This window comes from Strigops habroptila, chromosome 5, assembly GCF_004027225.2.
Source record: "Strigops habroptila isolate Jane chromosome 5, bStrHab1.2.pri, whole genome shotgun sequence".
NCBI classification, from domain to species: domain Eukaryota; kingdom Metazoa; phylum Chordata; class Aves; order Psittaciformes; family Psittacidae; genus Strigops; species Strigops habroptila.
Genome location: NC_044281.2, coordinates 33,902,936 through 33,924,601, shown reverse-complemented (window position 1 = coordinate 33,924,601; position 21,666 = coordinate 33,902,936). Strand labels below are relative to the sequence as shown.

The 21,666-nt window shown below is 39.8% G+C and overlaps 1 protein-coding gene across 23 annotated transcripts in view; it reads left to right on the top strand.

The window, feature by feature from the left end:
* Positions 1 to 21,666, top strand: part of ANK3 (ankyrin 3) — a 373,667-nt gene that overhangs the window by 275,666 nt on the left and 76,335 nt on the right. For 20 of the 23 annotated variants that reach the window (XR_003991754.1, XM_032919982.1, XM_032919983.1 and 17 more), the window contains 7 exons: positions 1,282 to 1,479; positions 3,547 to 3,645; positions 12,555 to 12,653; positions 12,743 to 12,841; positions 13,234 to 13,329; positions 16,077 to 16,149; positions 16,352 to 16,414. Coding sequence is in view for 22 of the 23 variants with exons in the window: in XM_032919982.1 (XP_032775873.1) it covers positions 1,282 to 1,479; positions 3,547 to 3,645; positions 12,555 to 12,653; positions 12,743 to 12,841; positions 13,234 to 13,329; positions 16,077 to 16,149; positions 16,352 to 16,414 (727 nt within the window). In the remaining variant the exon portion in view is untranslated. The remainder of the gene's footprint in view (positions 1 to 1,281; positions 1,480 to 3,546; positions 3,646 to 12,554; positions 12,654 to 12,742; positions 12,842 to 13,233; positions 13,330 to 16,076; positions 16,150 to 16,351; positions 16,415 to 21,666) is intronic. The other 3 variants (XM_032919992.1, XM_032919991.1, XM_032919990.1) reach the window with 1 other exon arrangement.

The following is a 21,666-nucleotide window of genomic DNA, read 5'->3' as shown; positions in this document are numbered from 1 at the left end:
GTCTTGTGCAGGAAGTCTAAGGGCGAGGATTGTGTTTGTTTTTCCTGAAGCATTTTATCTTCAAAGTGAAAATTCAGTGGCCATATACTTCCCGTATTGATTGTGGCATTGTGTTTCCTGGGTATCATTTGGAAGTACCTTAGTATCTAAGTATTCAGTCTGAACTGAATCTGAATTTAATTTTGAAGATTACAGAAACTTTTCTACATGGAGTTAGTGCTGTGCATTTCTCACTTTTAGATTGCTATTAAAGTTCTCTTGTAATTATTTGCTGCCCCTATGTATTTATTCTTTGCTCCTACCTGCATTGCCCTGCATCTGTTGTGACCTGCCTTCCCGTATAGTCCAGTCCTGCTGCCCCATGGAGCACAGGGAGGAGCCATGCCAGGTGAATGCTTTGTGCCTTTAGATAGGTTTTACTGGGCTGTGTAATCTGAGATGCACATGGTACTTATGATACCATATAAAATGGCATATGCTTGCAATCTCATTCCCTCCCTTCCAGACCTTCTTCCTTAGTCACATGTATACATTTGCCATTTGCTTTAAAATGAAGGCTAATACATTTCTGAAAGACAGAAAGTTCTTGGTTAGATGGGCATCCCAATCTGTACCAAAAGCTTAGTCCTTGTTTTGGTATATTGTGTTAATCAGTTATTTATATTTATATCCATTTATCTATTTTCTGCCAAATTTATCCTATTTTAGAATAATAAAATGTATGCATTTTTATTTTTAGTAGTGGGCTCACTGGATACACATATTAGAAAGAATAAAAAAATAAGAATGCAAGACTTTAAAGTTGTATGCTTTAATTTTCCCTTGTTCTGAATGAAAACAGCCTGTCAGGTTAGGGTAAATGCTGCAAGAAAGGCCATATTTTATGTACATAATACTTTCATTCACGCTGGGAAATGAGAAAAAAACCCAAACAACAACAGCTGTTCTGAGTTACAAACACACATCCTGCTCTTCTGTTTGTCAAAGATTTTATGTACATTTAAGGAAAAGTAGCAAATGTCTTGCGCTCTTCTGAACAGATATTTTTTCACAAATTTGAAAGCTTCTTTCAGAATGCTCCTATTTGTAGAATACTTTCAAAACCAGATTGCTTAAAGCTCTGATACATTAACTTGTACGAATAGTTAATATTGTATTTGACTATATTTGACAGGATTTTTAGAACTAATGACTTACTTTCATAGAGTTGGGTAGGTACAGGAAAGTGATTTATCACATTGCTCAATGAGTAGCTTGCAATGAAGTGCTTTCTGTTGACAGAATGGCTATACGCCACTGCATATAGCTGCCAAGAAAAACCAGATGGACATAGCAACTACACTGCTGGAATATGGTGCTGATGCCAATGCTGTAACCAGACAGGGTATCGCCCCTGTACATCTTGCCTCTCAAGATGGCCATGTGGACATGGTGTCATTGCTTCTTACTAGAAATGCTAATGTAAATCTTGGCAACAAGGTAAGTGTTCAAGTGTTCCCCCTGCTTGGTTCTGAGGCAATAAACAGACATGGTGATGAGAAGGATAGTGGCCTGCAATTAAATTTTGTCCACTGTGATTCTAGACAGTTTGAAAGCCACTGCAGGTATTTGAATACACATCATCATTTCTTCTAGCAGAGTAGCATGCAGCATGCCACATCACATTGAATGAACTGTATTTCATAGTACCTGGGTTTTAATGATAGCACATGGCTTCCTTCCACATTATGCGAGTCTACCAAAACATGATGAGAGAGAAAATGTCTTCCTCTCCCCAGCAGTTAGTAGGGTTGGCGCATGTCATTTATGAGTCTCTAGGTATATGCCTGCCCATTAAACAGTGGTCACAACTAACTTTTTAAGGGAAGCTGATTTTTTTAATGGAATAATAATAGCAACTTTGTCTGAGATTTTGTTCATTAATATAAGTGATTCTTTCTCCCCAGAGGGTGTTCCTTAGAGCACCCCCTTTCTCCTGGGGGCAGAAAAGACAAGTTGATAGATTTTAGTTTCTATATGTATGAATTTATAGGCTAGTCAGTCTGCTCTACAGTAATGTTTCTAGGAAATGTGCAGCCTTCATTCTTTAAATGCTTCACTAGACATCAGAGATGTTGTAAAGTGTGGTTACAGTATGGATTTATGTGGCTAGAGTAGAAAGGCAAGAGACAAATTTTTCATGGAATATATTTCTTATTCTCAGCAGGTAGAAAAACTCTGTGTCCTCAGAGGCCATGGGTGATGCTGCAAAGGGCTGCTGTGTTTTCCTGTTTCTAACTTTATAGCTTGGTTATTTTGGGGCCCTCCTTCAGGAAGGTTCTCTGGCAGATGTTGATCTTTCTCTCTAGTCTCAATCCAGTGTGTGGGCTTATGCAGTGCAGGATGGACTCTGTATCCCCACAGGGCAACTTGCCATGTATACATTTTGTGTCACATTGGCTATCACAGTTTTGCTGCTGAGGCTAATATAGAGACCATGATTGCAGCTGCTTGGCATTTCGATTCAATTCCTCCAGAGGTTAATTACCTGCCACTTTTTGAAAATAGTTCCTCTTGTACTCAGTGAGGGGTGCTCGTTTCCTCCAAGCTCAGCACCTACATTTGAAGCCAGATATTTAAAGCACACTAACTTTGAATTTTGCAATAGGAATAAAAAGAGCATTTGTTTTCTTCAGGATCCACAGAATGGTTGGGAGTTGTATGCTCAGAGCTCCAGGGTGGGCACTGAGCACTTGTTAAGTCTCTTTAGAAGGCTTGGCCCATAATATCCAGGCTCCAGCTGCTCTTGTGTCACTGGTGCCAGAGGCAGTAGGAACAGGAGAGAGAAAGAGCTGTGATTTGCAAGTAAAGGATATTCTTTCCCATTTCTAACAACATCGTCTCAGCAGATTCTGTTTTCTACCCTCTTACCTGAAGTCTTTTATGTGACAGAAAGTTGCACAGCTTTCTGAAGTTTTAAGGATTTCAGATCTGAAGTTTCAGATAAGAAAAATAAGCTATCCAAAAAATGAGTGTGTCAGTACACATCATCTAGCAAGTCTTTATACTTCCTGGGCAGAGAGAAATGGACCTGATCTTACAAAAATGTAGTTTTATCTTTTCTGTTTGTGTTTGAAAACAACCAAGTAGAGGACTAAAAGGTAATGATAAATCTGAGTGAATGGTACTTCTAGAAAACTTGTAGAGGTGTAAAAAATAATTCAATGTTTATTTTAAAATATTACTCATTCTAAGAAAGTGAATTAGTCAGGAGGTAAAAACATACTGTATGACTTTTTTCTGAAAGTGCTATAATTTGCTATCCTACATTTAACACTGCATGAAGAAACACTCCTTGTGTAAAGGAAACATTATCTTACTGGCTTTCAAATTGTACTTTCTTGCAAATCAACCTATGTTATTAGGAAGCACATTACACAGTGAAAGAGGAATTTATAATTTCTTTAAATTCAGTAGGATGTTTTGAGTCTTACTGATACCTGAATTTGCATATTAGTATTCATGTGCCTCCTCTAAAGATTATTACTTGTTGCTCCTAATTTACAGAGTGGACTGACGCCACTCCACCTGGCTGCTCAAGAGGATAGGGTCAATGTAGCAGAGGTTCTTGTGAATCAAGGAGCTGCTGTTGATGCACAGACCAAGGTAAGAAAACCACTGCCAACATGTATTGTTTCCTTTCAGGGAGGCATCAGCCTATAAACTGGAATAATAATGAATTCCAGGGTGAAGCTGAAATAACAGCAGAGAAGCATTCCCTATAAAAAATATCATAGAGTATATTCTGCAAACTGAAGATATGTAAACTCAAGTATGTAGGTTATACTCAGTCTTGGAGCACTAAGCTTATTTCTTGCCAAATATTTAGATCAATATAGATTTAGATTGTATCCTACTATTGTGTTTCACTGAACGTAATTGTGATTAACTGTTTTTTTATGTAAGGACACTTTCAGAAAAGCTTGATCTCCCTCTACAGAGAGTCATATAATTTTCTACCATATGCATACTCTCACCTGCTTTTGTTATTTTTCACATGTTGCATGTACTTTCCATTTAGCTGACAGTAGAAACAAAACACAGGAGAACAGTTACTTATAACATCTTTATTTACAGCAAGAGAAACAATGTAAATGCAGTGTAGGCATTCCTGGCTAGAAAGTGGCTAACACTTTTTCCAATGACTTAAGAGACTTATGAAATGAAGTAGTCTCCTTTCCGTGAGCTGATATTAAATGGCCATCCATAGACATGATTCTGCAAGTAAACCCATTGTTCATTTGTAACGATTACCTCCTACTCCTACAGCTTGGCTCAGCCTTTATGGCTGGATGCCTCTGAATTTCTAAGCCTCTTTGTTTTGCCAAGCATAGTGAGGTGACCTATTTCATCATACGGGTACATTCTGGGGAACTGACATTTTCTGTTGTCCCAAGTTCAGACTAGACCATTGTTCTCCTGATGGTAAACATTAACTTATTAGGTTGTCAGCAGATACTGCTCTATTCTACCTTCGAAAAGAATATTAGAAATGAAACATTTAACTCTTGAGGACAAATTTGAAATTCTTTATCACAGTTATCTGATATGAAATACATATATGCAATGACAGTCTGTTTCAAATTTACTTATCTGAAAATAGCTCTGCCTAAAGTAAATATTTGGACTTTAAATAAGAGACCTGGTTTTCCAAGGTGCTTCAGGGTGGCTTTTGAGACCCCAAGCAATGACACTTTCCACTCTGCAGTATTGGTTTTAAGAGCGATGTCATGAGTAAATTCCAAAAGCTCGTGTACAAATGGGTTTATGCACACTAATGGTTTATACGGTGCTCCACATTTAATGACGATGATCTCACTGTTGAGATCATACAATACATTCTTCTTGCATTGTCTATATCTCAGAGTCATTCCTTTAGCTGGGTAAGAAATCAGCTGTAACCAAATACTTGGACTGTAGATGATCGAATCAGCTAAATTAATCAAGTCTCACAATTGAAACTGCACACTTTTTGCAGAGTAGCAGCTTTCACAACTCTGTTAGGTGTGTGCCACAAGTCATCTGCTGTGCTTGCATTCCATAAATGTGCAGGTGTGTCAGACTGTCCAGCAATATTGTCATTCTATCATCACACTGACATCTCAGAAAGGGCTTAATCCATCATCATGTCTGGCTGCAGCTCAGCTGATTACAATCTGTGGTAGAGGGAAAAGTCACTGTTACATGATTTTTCTACTGTGTAATTCCATCTGTACCACCTACTGATTTCAGTGCCCTTATTCTGACATGAAACTGAAATAGCTTTCCTGAAATCCCAGGACCTTCTTCAGTTTTACTCTTTTGCAATATATCCTCAGCCAATATTTTACAGATGAATCAGTCTGGGTTCTTATCATTTGTTAAATCACTCAGCAGTAGACGAGGTCTGCCCTGGTGCATTCTTTGCATGATTTCCTCAGATATATGTGGTTGCTTTTCTGGAGATAGTTCCTACCTGGTTTTGGTTTCTGTAGCAAGACATTGCGTAACCTGCTCTTTTAACTTGGTCAGAACTGAATCGCCTCCTAGCCTGTACAACTTGCCTGTGAGTGTTTGCCTTTCTCCCACTCTTCTCTGTCCCACAAATAGTAAGTAGTCTAAGGAGACATTTACATGGACAGGTGCAGGCAGTCACATGTTCCCTTTGCTGCTCTCCAGTGTCCAAATAGGATCCAGTTCTGGACTGGTGGCCTTTTAGTCACATTAGCATGGCGGAAACATCTGAGATACTTTCACAGCTAAGAGGCAGGGCGTGTTTGCTGGGTCTCAGGGCCAGCCTGGTGCAGTTGCACAAGCTTTGTACTGATCTTTAAGCCTGGCAGGGTGGCAATGTGGTGGAGCATGCACATGACTGTAGAGACAGACAGAAAAGGGGCTTCAGTTTGTAATTCACAGATCTCCTCTGGTGGGAGCTAAATTTCTTAGTTGCATCTCTGACAGTTGAACTAGTTGGTAGGTAAAATCATGCACAGGGAAAAAAGCAGCCATGTTTGACTGTCTGCAGCATGAATCATGTCATCAGTAATAATCATATCATTTTAAGGAAGCCAACAGTAAGTCCCATGTTGTTCACCCTCATTCCTCAGTTAAATATGGAACTAGTGACAGTAAAGAATAGTTTCCCAGTACATATTTGCTTCCATGGGACTGCCCCATAGTTGTCAGGAAGTGGGGCAGGGGCTCTTAGGTCAGACAAAGTCATGGTATAATTAAGCAGAAGTACTTTGTAGTGTGACAAACCACCTGTCTGGGAAAACATGCATTATTAATCCTGTAGGTAGGCCTCTGTGGTGAAGAACATCCGCAATGGCTTGTTCTCCTGCCTACCATGCTAATTTGCCCTCTGCTGTAGAGGACTGTCTGCTTAGGAAAAAAGTGCCTACATGCCTTGCAGGATTCTGTTAGAGTGCAGTGAGCTTGATGTTTATTCTCTGGCTTCTGCAGAGTCTCATCTGCTGGGTTTGTGCAGCAGTGAGCCCTCCAGGCTCCACATAGTTAGACACATGGAGGTTTTCTGCCAGATATCCACTCAGTACTGCCTGTGATATAAGAAAAGTGCCAAATGCAGTACCATGTATTTAGGATGGAATAGTTTCTAGATAAACTGATGATCATCTTGAGTTCCTAGGGTAAGAGCTGACAAGCTCCGAACTTCTACAATGGAGGAAAAGTGTAATGCTGTAAGAACTACCATACCCTGACCTCATGTTCTATGCAGGTGAAGTTTGGTTGATTGGCTTGTAAAATAGCAGCTCTGTAGTTACAAGCTCTCTTGTTTAGATGGATTAACTGTTCTATGAGAATAAAAGGTCTGCATGCTGTCTCTAAAACCAGAGGCATTGGGGAGCAAGATACAGCAACAGCTGACTTGGCTTTAGAAGCACTGTTGCTACACTTGCATGTTTGCATGATACTGTCCAGCATGTCCAGTTCAGATTCATTACTTTGGACATAAAATGGCAGAGATGTGGCCATCTGTGCCTTAAAGGTCAGTGAATCTGCGTAGCTTAGAGTGGCATTACATTGGGGATCTCCCCTACCAGCAGCATCACCACTAACTTTCTATTTTCTTCTCTTCATGTCACATCCATACACTTTTGTCGCCTCAATTATTGTGGTCTAGATGACTATTCAGTAGTCTTTTTTGTTGTCGTCATTGCTTTTTCTTTGTTTACATTCTCTCCTTATCATATTTCTCTTTTTCCCAAGTTAAGGTTCATTGGTTACGTCACTCCAGCACAGTATCTGTCAATAGAGGGAGAACGCTTAGTGTCTTAGCAGGTCAATCAACTTCTTGAGTAGAGACCAATGAGCTATCATATTCCCCTCTTGTACATGTTCTTTAATCATCATTTATATATAACTTACACTCCCTATGAAAATATCTAGAGTTTGCAATTCTGACACATGGGAGTACTTGCTCCCTCTCAGCTTCTGAGGGCCATGTACGAAATTGGGTTTTTTCAGGTGATTAGAGGAGAAGATTGGACAGAAACACATTTTGTATCTCAAAGCTATTGCAGGGAAGAAAAAGATGCAATACTACAGAAAATCTCTTGTGTGGGAGATTAGTCTGTATGATTAAGATCAATTCTGGCTCTAAAAATCATGAGCATTTTGAAAATTTCTCTCAGACCTGAGCTGCGGTTCTTTCTTGAGGCATTTTCCCTCCCAAGCAATTGCAAATTTTTTACTGAACTTTGTTGTAGAAGAAGGCATGAAAGGAAGAATAGCTGCTGGATTTGAAGTCCATTTATTGATGGTGTTATGGGATCCTTCTGGTTCTGCTGCATCAATTAACTAAATAGCTTCTAATCCCAGAGCTGCAGGAGTCTGTCTCAGCACTGAAGAGTAAACAACAGTGATTTAGTGTGCCAGAAGTAGTGCTCGAGGGGCCACAATGCTGCTCCTGCCACTTGAAGATGAGATTTTGATATGTGGTTTTAAGCTTAGCCACATTAGACAGAGCTCCAGTTGATAAGCCAGAGAAAACACCTTATCTTAATATGCAAGAAGCAAATAATAGAATGGTGGAAAAATAGCAACACTAAAATGTACTTCAGGTGGTGAAGCTTCAGAGGTGCTTCAAAACTCTTCGCATTTAGAAAGCTTTAAAAACTGAATGTAGTGTTCACAGAAGGCATGTTAGTGTCCTCCTGCAAAGGCAGCAGGTTTTGTGCATTCTGACTTTACATTGGTGTTTCTGAATTTAGGTATGTTAAAGAGTTTTCAATACTGAAACTGTGTTATACAGTATCATACTTAAGGAATGCTCATCTTATGCACAGTATTGGGAGTTAAAACATCAATCTGAAGCCATGGCTGCAAGCAGATAATCCTTCTCTGGTGGTCACGTTGAGTGTTTAAAGGTTATACTGGTACACGTGATGTTGCTTTTGTTGCAGGGCTTTTGTGCTGGGAGTTGGCATGGGTAAATATTGTTTCATGGCTCAGCAGGTCTCCACATGTCATTTTTCAACTGTTTATCCCATCGGATAGTGTTATTGTAGGATACAGTGTTACTGCGATGAACTGGCAAAGGAAACCTTGATGAGAGAAGAGTGCTGGTTCATTCAAGGATGAAGAGCAGGATTTGGAGCTTTGATCTCAGTGCAGGTCACTGTAGTCAGACAGTTGCTACACTGCATTTGGTGCTGGGCTTCTGACAGGGAAACTGATGGACACACAGTCCCTGGTTGATGACTGTCTGGAAAATAAATCCAGTATTAAACTGTCTTTTGTTCCTAAAACTGTAGTATTGGTAGGAGATAATGGTAACTGAGAGGTCATGATGTTCTTTTGCAGGTTCAGCTGGGCCTTTTATTTCAGGTTTATTCAGGGAGATTTATTCAGGTCTGCCTGCCTTGTTCTGGCAGGAGCCCCATACATACCAGCCTGAGTGCTACAATGGTTTGTAACAGCAATCCAATTTTTCCATTGTAATATCTAATTTTCAGATGCAGAAAGAGGTAGAAAGGAGGTTGGGAGGGTGGAAAGTGGTATCGAGAAGAATCACTTTCATACAGAACACTCATATGCAGATATCTTCAGTATATCTTGATGGTACATTATCTCTCCCCTTGGCTCTTGGTATATGCTCAGTTGTTATCAAGACATTTGCATGGAGATTTCCCGCCTAATAATGTGCAATAATGAACCTTGCAAAGTACCGCAACATGTTAGGCCCTGATTCAGCAAAGCAGTGAAGTGTGTATGTGCACATAGATTTGCCTGTTTCATTCAATCAAGGCGGGATGCCTCTGTGATCTGTGGATCTAGAGCATTTTCTAGCTTTATCAACAATAACACTGTAGCTTCATTGTCTGACATTTGCAGCAGAGAAACAAAAACAGAGCAGCTTGAGAGTCAGCATGACTAGAAAGATGCAGTAATTCAAGCTGTTAAGATTTATGGTTATTGCCAGTGGAGATATTTAAGTAATTCACTGACATGATATACAAGGCTTGTGATAATTTCCCTCGAAAAAAGGAATTTAAGGGCAAGAGAATAAGGGATGCTTTGTCTCTGTGTGTTCCATTAGAATTGAAAAGCTCAGTATTTCTGATTTTTTTTTTTTTTTTTTTTTGGCACTTATTCTTTTGGCTTTTGATAAGCCCTTCCCAGCTGCTAACTCCCATATTGCTGCTCATTCTTTAGAACAGCTAGAAGCAGTATGGCAGCTGACTGCCAGAAAGTGATGCACGTTAGAGCTGTGTTAAAGAAAAGCCCTGATTTTCCTGGAAGTGATTTCTTTAATACTAAGATGCCTAATAAGTCGCTCGGCATTTTGCCAGTAAATATAACTGAACCTAAACTGCTTTGCAGAAATGTGTATAATTGTGGGGTTTGGGGGGGTTTGGGTTTGGATTTGGTTTTTGGGGGGGGGGTTTGTTTTGGTGGGGTTTTTTTGGTTTTTTGTTTTTTGTTTAAATTATTAGTGGCTTTCAAAGCAAAATATTTTTATATTTTAATTCTATAGAGATTGAAAGCAGCAAGCTCAAGTATCCATGAGAATTACTACTTTTATAGTTAATTTGGTTGTGTAATTGTAGAATCTGCCAGTTGGAGTGTTTCAGAAAAGTTCACAGAATATCAGTTTTCCATGAGGATGTTGGGATATGTATATATAAATATTATACATTCCTGAGGTAGAAACATGTGAACGCTGGAATCTGTGCTGTAGCTGAGAAGCAAAGGATATCCTTTCTGGGTGTTGGGCATTAAAAGGACATTTTGCTAATTAATTTTGTTTTGACCAATGTCTTCATGACAAACTATAAACATGAAAGATGTCCTCTGGTGGCTGATGAGGTCTAATATGCCCGCTGAGATGTAACCCGCCATGTCAGATCTCTGTCGCTCTGCTGTCGGTGACTGTGTGCTGCATTAGGCACTGCCTCATCAAACACAACATGACGTGACATGACCACAGGGTATGGCAAAGTTAAAAGAAAGCTCTCGGGCCCCTCCAGGGAGCTCAGACAAGAAACTGGTATTTTGCCACCAGGCTAGCAGGTGTCTACATCGCTCCTCGGGACATGCGTAATGCCTGTGGCAGAGAAGCTGCCTTTCAGTGCATGCTCCTCCATCTGCCATACCTGACCAGGCCAGCAGCACCGAAAGCTTTGGGGGGAGACTCCTTCAGCTTCAGCTCTGGGACACAAAGAGCTCTAACAGGGAGGATAGTGACCATATCACCAGAGAAATTTACGATTTCAACCATGCATTTGGACTGGAAGGAAGAAAATTTTTTTTGTTAGTCTCTGATTTAAACAGCAGGCTGGTCAGGAGTGGCAAAGAGCATCAGCAATTATTCCTCTAGCCATTTATGAAGGTACCACATGTAAATCTCTGTATATACAAATTGTAGAAGGCAATTGATGTTGTACTGCAGTAAGTATCAGCCATTTGATAGCTCCTTCTTCAATATTCATTGTTACAGGCTAAAGAAAGGAGCCTTTACAGATCACTTCAAAGGGAAGGTTGATATCAGCTGTTACTGGATCTCCGTTACTCTCCAGATTTTAATGTTTTAGGGTTATTAGCAGGAGGTTCCCAGCAGGTGGCCCTTGACTTTGGATTTCTTCTCACTAGTTGGTTTTATGCTGTTGGATTTTCGTTGACCTTGCAGGTCATGTTAAGAGGCCTATATTTTGAAGGGGGAGAAGGGGATTAAGTTCTTATATGAGGAGGTTTCACAGCAGGTTTGGGGGTTTTTTTTCCCCACTTATTGTTTTGATAGTTTGGTCATGTTTCAATTTAAATTTATCTTTGGATATGTAGGAGCAGGGGCCATAGAAGCTGTGTTTGAGGTACATGGCTGTGAGTACACTCAGCATTCTGCTGAAGACTCAAGACTCTGGCCAGCTTAGGGAACTCCATAAAATTCAGACCCTGGGCACTGCTAGAAAGCTATTAGACCAACCCTAAACTAACAATGACTTGTAAGATGAGGTCCCAGTGTTCAGTTCGTGATGATTACATTTTAGCTAGTGCTTAGGCTCTTACCACTATGCACAAGTATTCCGTGGGAAAAGTTCCTCGTAGTCATTTGGCATGTGATACAATGATCACATAAGTCAATGGAAAGTTTCATTCTGCTGATGCCAATGGAATTTGGATCCGGCGCTGTTTCTGGCACTGATTAACTCGTCCTGGTTGTCAAAGCTAATAGTTTCTTTAGATGGCAAATGGTATATAATTAACTGAAGAAAAAATACACACCCTAATTTAAAGTAACTAGCACAGCTACCATATCCTAGCACGTATTAATGCAACTGAAATTTGGTAACTTTGTGTGAAGTAGTATCAGAGGCAACATGACATGAAGAAAATGGTATGTCTAAACCCATGGACACTTGAAACTTCCCACTAGTGGAAATAGTTCACTTTTGAGGTTTTCCCTTCCTGCCTTTCCCTTTGTCTTTCTAGCAGCCTTGACCTCACAGTTTAAGCATGTGGTGTAGTGTTGGCGCTTGAGCCCTGGGCTGACCTTGGACTTGTACAAAGGAAGGATGATAGGCAGCTTCTAACTCTCTGTGGGTTGTCAAGCATTGGAACAGGCTGCCCAGGAAACTGGTGGAATCACCATCCCTGAAGTATTTAAAAGACGTGGCACTTAGTGACATGTTTAGTGGTGAACATGGCAGTGCCAAGTTAAGGGTTGGACTTGATCTTGAAAGTCTCTTCCAACCTAAATGATTCTATGATTCTATGAAAAATGTGGGCTCTGTCCCAGAGATCTGATAGTCTGGCCATTGGACAGGAAGGGAAATCTTTAATCAACATTGCACGAGTTGAACATTACAGAAATACAAGGCATTCAGAGAGGTTCACTAAAAATGGGACTTGAAGGCACGTTCATGAGAAGTGTGGGGGTTTTCCAAGGTTGGAGGATTTTTTGCATAGGCTGAAAAAATAAAACTTAACAGGATTCTTGCTGTTTCATATCTGTGGTTTTTTGTTATGGGATGTGTAGGATATTCACATGTTCTAATTGCTTATGTTCATTCTAGATGGGATACACTCCTTTGCATGTTGGCTGCCACTACGGAAACATAAAAATTGTTAACTTCCTTCTTCAACATTCTGCAAAAGTTAATGCCAAAACAAAGGTGAGTTTTCCGCTTCTGTCTCACTTATTATGTGGAGGCAGCTTGTGCACTGTGCTCACTGTAGCCTTTCCCCTTCCCTGCATCCGCAGAACGGGTACACACCGCTGCACCAGGCTGCACAGCAGGGGCATACCCACATCATCAACGTCCTGCTCCAGAACGGCGCGTCGCCCAACGAGCTCACTGTGGTAAGTACAAAGGGGTCTCTGCAAGGCCACTGCTTCCCCCTCGGGCTCAGTTGTCCCACCCTGCATAAGGCATTTGAGCAAGGGAAATGTGAAAAAACGTGTCTGGTGGGAGACGAAAAGAGCAGAGAAAGCCTATTCCCATCACCCCCACGCCCTCTACGCCATCATCTCTTCCAAACTATAACAGCAAACATCTGAAAATCTTTCCATTTTCGTCCATTTCTGTAAAGAGTTAAAAACTTAGTTATATATCCTACTACCCAAAATATATTTTTCAGTCACCAACATGCAAACATTTATTTGGCCTTTATTGTGCATTCTTCTACAGTTAATTAGCAGTTTCTACACTTCTCCTAACATTCAACTTTTGCTATAAATGTTTCAATTTCTAGAATGGAAACACTGCCCTTGCCATTGCAAAGCGACTTGGCTACATTTCAGTCGTTGACACATTGAAGGTGGTGACAGAAGAGACCGTGACTACAATTGTAAGTACAGTTCGGTAGTGAATGGAAGAATTTTTCCTAAACCAGTGTATTCAGCTTTGTTTAGTTACACGTCTACTGAGATTCCAGCTTAATTTCTATCTATTTCCTTTTAGCAGTATAAAGTGGACATTAAGTCAAATATGAGCAATATATTTTTAAGGCAGTAGACACTATTAGGATGTATGCAGAAAGAGTATCAACCGAGCAAAAAATCAACAGTGTTAATGACTGGTCATAGCTGTCATATTTTTCCACACAGCTTGTTGTTTAAGACATAAACCACATGAATATGAGCCGGTTTGTGGTTGAAAAGACATTCCTACACATTTGTGTAAATAGAAGTTGCTTCTGCCTTTTCAGAGCATTTACCAAGGGACTGTCATATAATGGTTTGTATTTGGACTGAGAGGACCTATTCCAATCTAAGAAGTGGTTGGAATTGACTTTAAAGCAACTCATTGTGTAGTTTCTGGCATCTTCCGAAAGATGGTGAAAGGATGTCTTCTACAAGCAGCCACAGTCAGCTCCTGCAATCCTAGATATCCATTTGCTGACAGATACATGAACTCCAGCTCATCTGTCTTGCCTCTGAGAAAGGCTTTTTGCAGTGTTAGCTGGGAGATATTAAAGGGACTAGCAGTGGTCAGTTATTACCAGCTATCAGTAAAATGGCGATACACAGAATCCAAAATATTTCTCACATCTTTTGTTCACTAACATTTTGACAAATTGCTCTATGAAGAAAACAGTTTTCTTAGGTGAGGAGCCTCCATGTACCACCACAGTAGTAAAGCCAAAATTGGGTCTTAAGACCATAATTTAGAGCATTTGCTCCAAATTTGCTTTTTTCTTTCTGCAACTTTTTTTTTTTTTCCTGATTAAAAAGATAAGTATGTGCACATATGTATTTTTAGGCATATGAGAGACAGATATATATATATATATAAGGGTAGCATAAATTTGACTGATTGATTAGTATACAACCAGGTAGCTGCAGGAAAAGTAAACCCACATTTTTATGCTAAGAACCCTAAATATCATGAGGTTATTCTTAGCTTGTAGAACCTAGAACCTGGGGGAGTTTGTGCTGCATAAGGTGACTGATCATTTATGTTCTGTTGATGAAGAAGAGTAGGGAGATGGTGGGTCAGGCTGTGAAATATGCTAGAAGAAATGTTAGACGCTGAAAGCTCTGTACTACCCAAATACCTGTTCTCAAGAGAAGCCCAGAAATAATTTCCATTAAAATCAGAATATGCTGCTTATCAGTCACAAGTGTGTAATTGTAGGACTTTGGAAGCCTAGAATGAAAACTGGTTTATATATTTTATTTAATGGTCTTAAAAATTCAGTTTGAATGCTGAGACTTATTTTTTGCGGCTTGTGGCTAAACAACTCCCAAAGGTAAATTTAATGAAACCAGGGATAAATGTAGCTAATTTTATTATAATTTATACTCAAACACCAATTTAAAAAATCCAGAAGTGCCTGAAAAAAAAATCCTGGGATTTTGCTAGTTTAATGGCAATATGTTAAAAATCTTTGCAAGTAATTCCCACAAAATGAAATAAGTGTGAGGTTTTTTACAAGTTTTATGATGTTTGAACATGCAGGAGCTCTTCTGCATATGGCAGGTGATGGCAGTAGCCCCAGAAACATAAACTGCCAAATAACTATTCACGAGGCCAGAGAAAAACTGAAATATTTTAAAATACATGAAAATGGAAAAGCTACGTTGTCCTCCTGAACTTGTTAATAATTTCTTATTTGTATATGAAGGATGAGAACTAATGGTGTTTAAAAATAATATAAAATATATTTAAACATATAAATATAATAGAAAACCCCCATAACGGTAGGAGTGTTTTTTGGTGCGAGGTTTGTTCTTTCTTCGGTTTTTGTTTTATTTGGGTTTTTTTAATTGCCCTGCACTCCTTGAATGGTAACTCTGCAGGGTGTGACCTAAAACTTCACCAGTGCTTGTTGTGCTGTACACCAGCTGGAGAGTAAAATGTGCGCAAGTGTGTCATTCATGGGATGCACAGGTACTCTAGGAACAGATTTCAGGCATTCATAACATTTTTTTTTCTGCTGCTTTTCTTTTTTTTTTTTTAATATTGGTCTCTGAGTCTGAATTGATATAAACATTAGGATGAAAATCAACCAACCAGTTCTGAGTGTCTTTCATGCACACATTCCTTAAGGGATATCATTTAGCCTGCATGTGGTTACAATTGTTCTCATTTGTGAGAAAAACACACAATTCATGCTGAGGCACCTCTGAAAAAAAATCACATAGACTAAGCCTGCTCCCAAATTGCAGCATTTTTCTAATGACAAAGGACTTCCCTCAGAAAGTTTAGTTTAAATAGGGATTACATATTCCCACTCAAAATTTTGATAACTATTTCAAGAGTTCTTATTAAACCCCTTAACAAAAAACTCTTTTCAGTGTATTTGTTTCTTCTGTTGATATTGTCATCTTCTGGGCTTTCAGCTCATGGTTTTTCTGTTATGAAAATGTGAATATAGTTTAAAACACAAATAATATTGCCTCGTTCTGTAGTCTTTTAAATATATAGTTCAATGCATCTATAAAAAGGAAAGTTAGTAAGAAGAAAAAAGAAATCTTGGTTTGCTAACTGCAGATAAAAATATGTCCTACCTTGCATTTACTTTTTAAAGTAACTGTAAGTTTTAAGAAAAATTATGCCTGTACTCTGAAATGATTTTTTTGTCTTTGGCAGACTGTTACAGAAAAGCACAAAATGAATGTACCCGAAACGATGAATGAAGTTCTTGATATGTCTGATGATGAAGGTATTAAAAAAATTAAAAACCCTCTTGCTTATTTTAGAGTCTTTTGCTGTTGTAAGAAATGTTTGTTTAAAAAAACAACCACCAAACAGTACTAATTGGATATGGTCTTTGCACAATTGTTATTGTTTCACATTGATTGTTTTGTTGACACATTGATAGTCTATGCTTTTATTTAATTATTTTGTTTATTTAAATCATACAGTTCGTAAAGCCAATGCCCCTGAAATACTCAGTGATGCTGAATATTTGTCAGATGTTGAAGAAGGTATTTGTGCATTTTTGTATTGCAGTGATACTTAACCCTCTTCCTTTCACTTCGTCTGTCAGAGAATTAATCCTTTCAGATCATTCTTTTATTATCTCACTAACAATAATTTCTGTTTAACAATTAAGAATACTTTCAAAAATTCTTCGAGCTATTACTGGTAATCCTCTAATGTTTTCTGAATTTCTTACTCCCAAATTTTTAATCAACTTACCTTCACTTTCCTGGAATAGCCCTTCTGCTGCTGCTTCTGTAAAGTGGAGAATTGTTTTATTATTGTAACTGAATAAATAAATATTGGACAAAAGGGTCAGATATCAAAACACCTTGGGAGAAACAGCTGATAGTGAAAGTGAATGGCAGAAGGAATGTTGTTTTTTTAAATTCTGATGTAAATTTAGCTCTGAAATGGTTGATTTACATTGATAGTGGACTCTCTCAGCCTGGAAATAAGTATTTTTCAGAGATTTTTTGTGGTTTTGTTTTTGGTGGTTTGTTTTTTTTTTTTTTTTTAATAATATTTCAGTCATGACATTCAGTAAAAATACATCAGATTACTTTTGCCCTGAATAAGGAGGGTGCTTCATTGGACTCAACATGTTGGTGTTTGTAGTATTAAGGAAGTACCTTGAAGCTGAGATTTCGTCTGTATCATCCTGCAGACTGAGTGGCAATAAAGCCCTCTGTTTTCAGTGCTTCTAAATAAGTCTCCTGAGCTATGGGCACTAGCAACCTGCCTGACCCAGCTCACTCCTCAGTGCTGAGCAAGTTTGATATGGCTTCAGTGGTCCTCAAGTATTTAAAACTCCTTTGGCAACTGCTTCCTCCCCTCTACAAACAAGCCCTGCTAGGACAGACCTCCCTGGTTTGGATGTGCAGGAGTCTGTGAGAAATTCTCCAGGAACTGCAGGTTTCCAGAGGCCACAGCAGGATTAGGTTCCCAGGTGACATTCAGAAACCGGAAGGTCTTGAGCTGATGAAGAGGACAGTTCCCTGAAGGCATTTTTGTGAGTCCCCATTCACTTGCATTAAAGCTGCAGGTTTTTCTTCCCTAGTAGGAAAACAAGTGATGGGGTTCAATTTTCTTGTGTTTCTTTGGTTAATCTCTCTTTCTTTACGTCTAGTGATATATTTACTTTTAATTTTTATAGCATTTAAGCAGTAAGGTGTAAAAGACATTTAGCAAGTTCATTGTGTGCAGCTCTTGTTTAATTCATGCATTGAGGCTTTTGGTTTGTTTTCAGCTTGTCATTGTGTTCCCATTGCTGCAGTTCCAAATGGATACTGTTCTTACCATACACCTGTGTTTTCCAAATAACACTCTTAGGTTATCGTACTGCTCAAATATGTAGCGTATTGTTTTAACTGACTGGAACACTGATGCATAATCATGTTAGTTAATAGAGCAGTAGCTATTGCTGTATCCCACTGCACAGCATGTGGTGAGGTACAGGTGAGGAACACTCCTATGTGAAATATGAATATTAGAACCAAAGTTGTGAAATGTGTCTTTTAATGTATGGGATAATTTTTAAGGCCAAATCTGTGGAAGGCTTTTATAGTCACTAACTCTCAGTTTTACAAATATAAAAACAACCAAACAACAAAAACCCAACAAACCAACAACAAAAACCAACCAACAAAAAACCCAAATAAAAACGAAAATTAGGAATGCAGGTAATGCAATCAATTCCTTACCTAAAAACTGTGTTCTGCACCCATGTTGTTACTAGGGGAGCTAAGAGGCTGGTTAGTATGTAACAAGGTTATTTTCAAACCTAAGACTGCAAGGAAGCTCTCAAATCAAATAATAGGTATTAATCTGTGTTGAAGTATTCCAGTGTGCAAGACATGCAATGAATTACAGGCTCTGAGGTAATAACCGCTGGCCTGTCTCTCTTTCCTGACTTGCACATCTGTAAAGACAATATACTGACACCCATCCCCACAACTCCTCAATATTGATAGGATATTCATACACAATGCACTCACACCAGTCAAAATAAATATGTTCAAGATGGGAATGCACTCTAACAAATCTCACAGTGAGGGAGCTAATTTCCAAGTGAGAGAAGGGCACAAATTTACCACCCAAATCCACGTTCTCCCTCACTTGGCTAACATTCATGTCATCAGCAAAACTCTTCAGTGAGAGAAACTTTTTTAATGATTTCTCAATATGCCACAATCCTCAAGGTTTCTCTCATAAGAGAAATTTAAGGCTTGGAAAGTAGAGTTTCAGTCAGGAAACTGTTTCCTTGTGTTTATGGCTTGCTGTGCCCACTAAATAAGTATTTACATGAAAGTTGTGTAATTTCTCTTCCCTGCAAGGACAGTTTGGTTTGGAGTCAGACTGGATGAGAGGAGAGAGATTTCCTTCCTTTTCCTAGACTACTCTGGCAAGTCTGCCCAAAAGACATTAAATGTTGGGAAACCGCAAAAAAGAAATGGCGTTTTTTTTAAGACATGAATATGATTTTGTGGGAAAAAAATGAAGGCTAATCTTCATGTGTAGTAGAAAGTTTGTAGAAGAATATAGAGCAATTACAATGCACACTGAACATGTCCTCTGCTTTTATTTTTAAAGAGATTGCAAATCTCTCAAATGTGAAACCCGAGACTGCAGGAACTGGGCCTTTCCTCTTACTGTCTCCAGATGTGAGCTCGCACCCACACCCTGTGCAGCTGGGAGCCCCAGCGGTGCACCCTGTGGCCACGGGGCTGGTGGAGAGTGGGGGGATCAGCCATTCTAAAGCACAACCTGAGCAGTCTGCTGAAGGCGTGAAGGGAAACCCCTCCTTTGCTGTCACATGCTGAGCCTTGGAGCATCCCCCTGAGTGGATGCAAGAGCTTTAATTTGGTGGAGGAAGCTGGAACTCTGCTGCAACTGCAACAACCCAGCAATGAGCTCTGTCACAACAGCCCTCCCCAACTGCTGCCGTCCTGGAGGCCAAGGGACAGCAAGCAATGGAATCTGATACAAAGAGGGGTGAGACTATGTGAGCAGCAAAGGGAAAAAAAATCCAAACAAAAAACCAGTTCGGGTGTTGAGAATTTAGTCAAGAATTGGGGGTTGGAACTAGATGATTTTTAAGGTCCCTTCCAACCCAAACCATTCCATTTTAAAGGTCTTTTCCAACTTAGTTGATTCTATGAGAAACACTTATTGTTGAGCTTTTAATTTATTTTTTTTTTAATTTGGTCTTCAGAAGATAAACTTTCGGGTGTAAATATGGACACTGGTTTAAGCCCATTTAATGGAGATTACTCTTTTAGTAGGAGTAAATATCATGCTAATCAATCCTGGTAGGTTAGACAGATGTCTTAACAGAACATGCGTGCACACTGCCTGATGCCTGTGTAGATGCTGAGATGCAGCAGTTTCAATGCCTTTGCATCCCCGTGCATGAAAGTCTGGTATTGATGATTTTGGGAGGGGCTGATTTTTTACATTTTTAGGGTCAGTTTTCTGAGTTTCTTTGTCTCCATAAAATTTCACAGACTGATGAAAGTTTCAGTGGTCTGGTCTTGGCTTTTCTTCATACTTGTGTGAAACCAAAACCTTGGCTATAACTGGAAGTATCTTGCTCTTCCCTGTAGCTGTACCTCTTCTGCCATCAGGCAGCTCTGGTCAGGCTGTGATGAGGGAGAGGCAAAAGCCTCAGAGATCTTTAGCAAAGCCAATGACAAATGCCTATTTGTATCCCAGGCTATGATTAAATTTTGCCTGGGACTTTTCCCAAGCCACACGATGCCTTCCCTCCTGCTGCCAGAGAGACTATTTCTCGCTGGCCTCTAAAAAGAACACCTACCCTGCACTCCTGCCATTGCCAGCTGTGGGAGACATGCTGAGGGACCAGAAAAATGGGGAAAACATGGAAAGAGGTGACAAAGGTGATGAGAGATGTGGAAAAGCTTCTTGGAGAGAAAACAGTAAAGAGAGTAGGACACTCTTAAGGGGGGAAATGGCAAAAGATGAATGAGGGATAGGCTAGAATGTATGAAACAGTGGGTGGCAAAGTGAGCAGTGATGCATATAGCCTCTCTAGAAGTCCAGGAATAAGGGACATCAGTGAAACCAGCAAGAGGCAAACCAGCATTGCTCCTCCTGCAACAGGTAGTTGAATTGTGTGTGACTCCCTGCACACATCCTTGGTGCGGGGAACACAAAAAGTTTACAAGATTTCAAAGTGTAACTGGAAGAATTTTAAAAGGAGAAAAAAAACCCACAAAAACTTGTTCTTGAGTTTAAAAACCACTTGCAGGTTTAGAAAATATGTGCTTACATCACTTCCAGGTAGAAAAATGTCCCAGAGGACTTCCACTGTTTCATGCCCTTGTATTATTCTCTGAAGTGTGGTTGCTGTCAGAGACAGGGTATATCAGAACTGAAGGGCCTTTGCTTTGACCTCCTGCTGCTATTCTTTCCTGGATTTTGAACAGTTTCTGATACTCATGATAGCTCTGTTTGCCCAGTGCTAACAGGGACGTCATCTTTCTTCAATACGTAAGGTATTATGAAGGGAAGGATGGCAACCGCAGCAAAGCAATGCAGTATTCCCTTTCTTCAGTGTTTTTTTTCCTGGGTGCTTCACTTTTTGGGGCATTTCTCTATCATTTGTGTTCAGAGATTAATTTTGTCTTCACTTTTCCATGGGACCTCTCTCTGCAGGAATCCAGTGTGCTGTGAGCAAACACCGTGCTCTTACCTGAAAGGCAGAGGATTAGGCTGTGGCACCTAATTAAACAGAGCGTGATTGCTGAAACGTGCACCACCCATTTTGCTCTAGCCTCCCACGATCACAGAACAATGTCTGGAATTCTTTGAAATTACCACTCCTATATGCAGTTTTTCCTTTGATGAGACATTTCATCAGAGTAATCCTGCTCTGGCTGGATTAGCTGCAGAGCAGGATAACATCTAATGTACTTTGCAGCTCAACTGGCATAGTTTTTTAATCATTCTTCACCTTGCCTTTGACAAACGATGCTCGTGAAGAAAATGCCTCGTCTGTTCCTTACAGCTCCTGAAGAAAATGCCTTATTCGCTCCTTACAGTGGCGCAGCGCTTGTCTTCAGGTGTCGTAAGGGCAGAAGTTTCCAAGTTTACTGGCCCAGTTAGTAGTTGCTTAAGGTTGCCCGTACCTCTCACCCTCTCTGGGCCATTCCCCACCTCCCAAGCTGCCGTCCATTTTTCTGCAGCTCCCGAGCTTTCCCGCCGGACACAAGCATCCCACGCTAGCGAGCGGAGG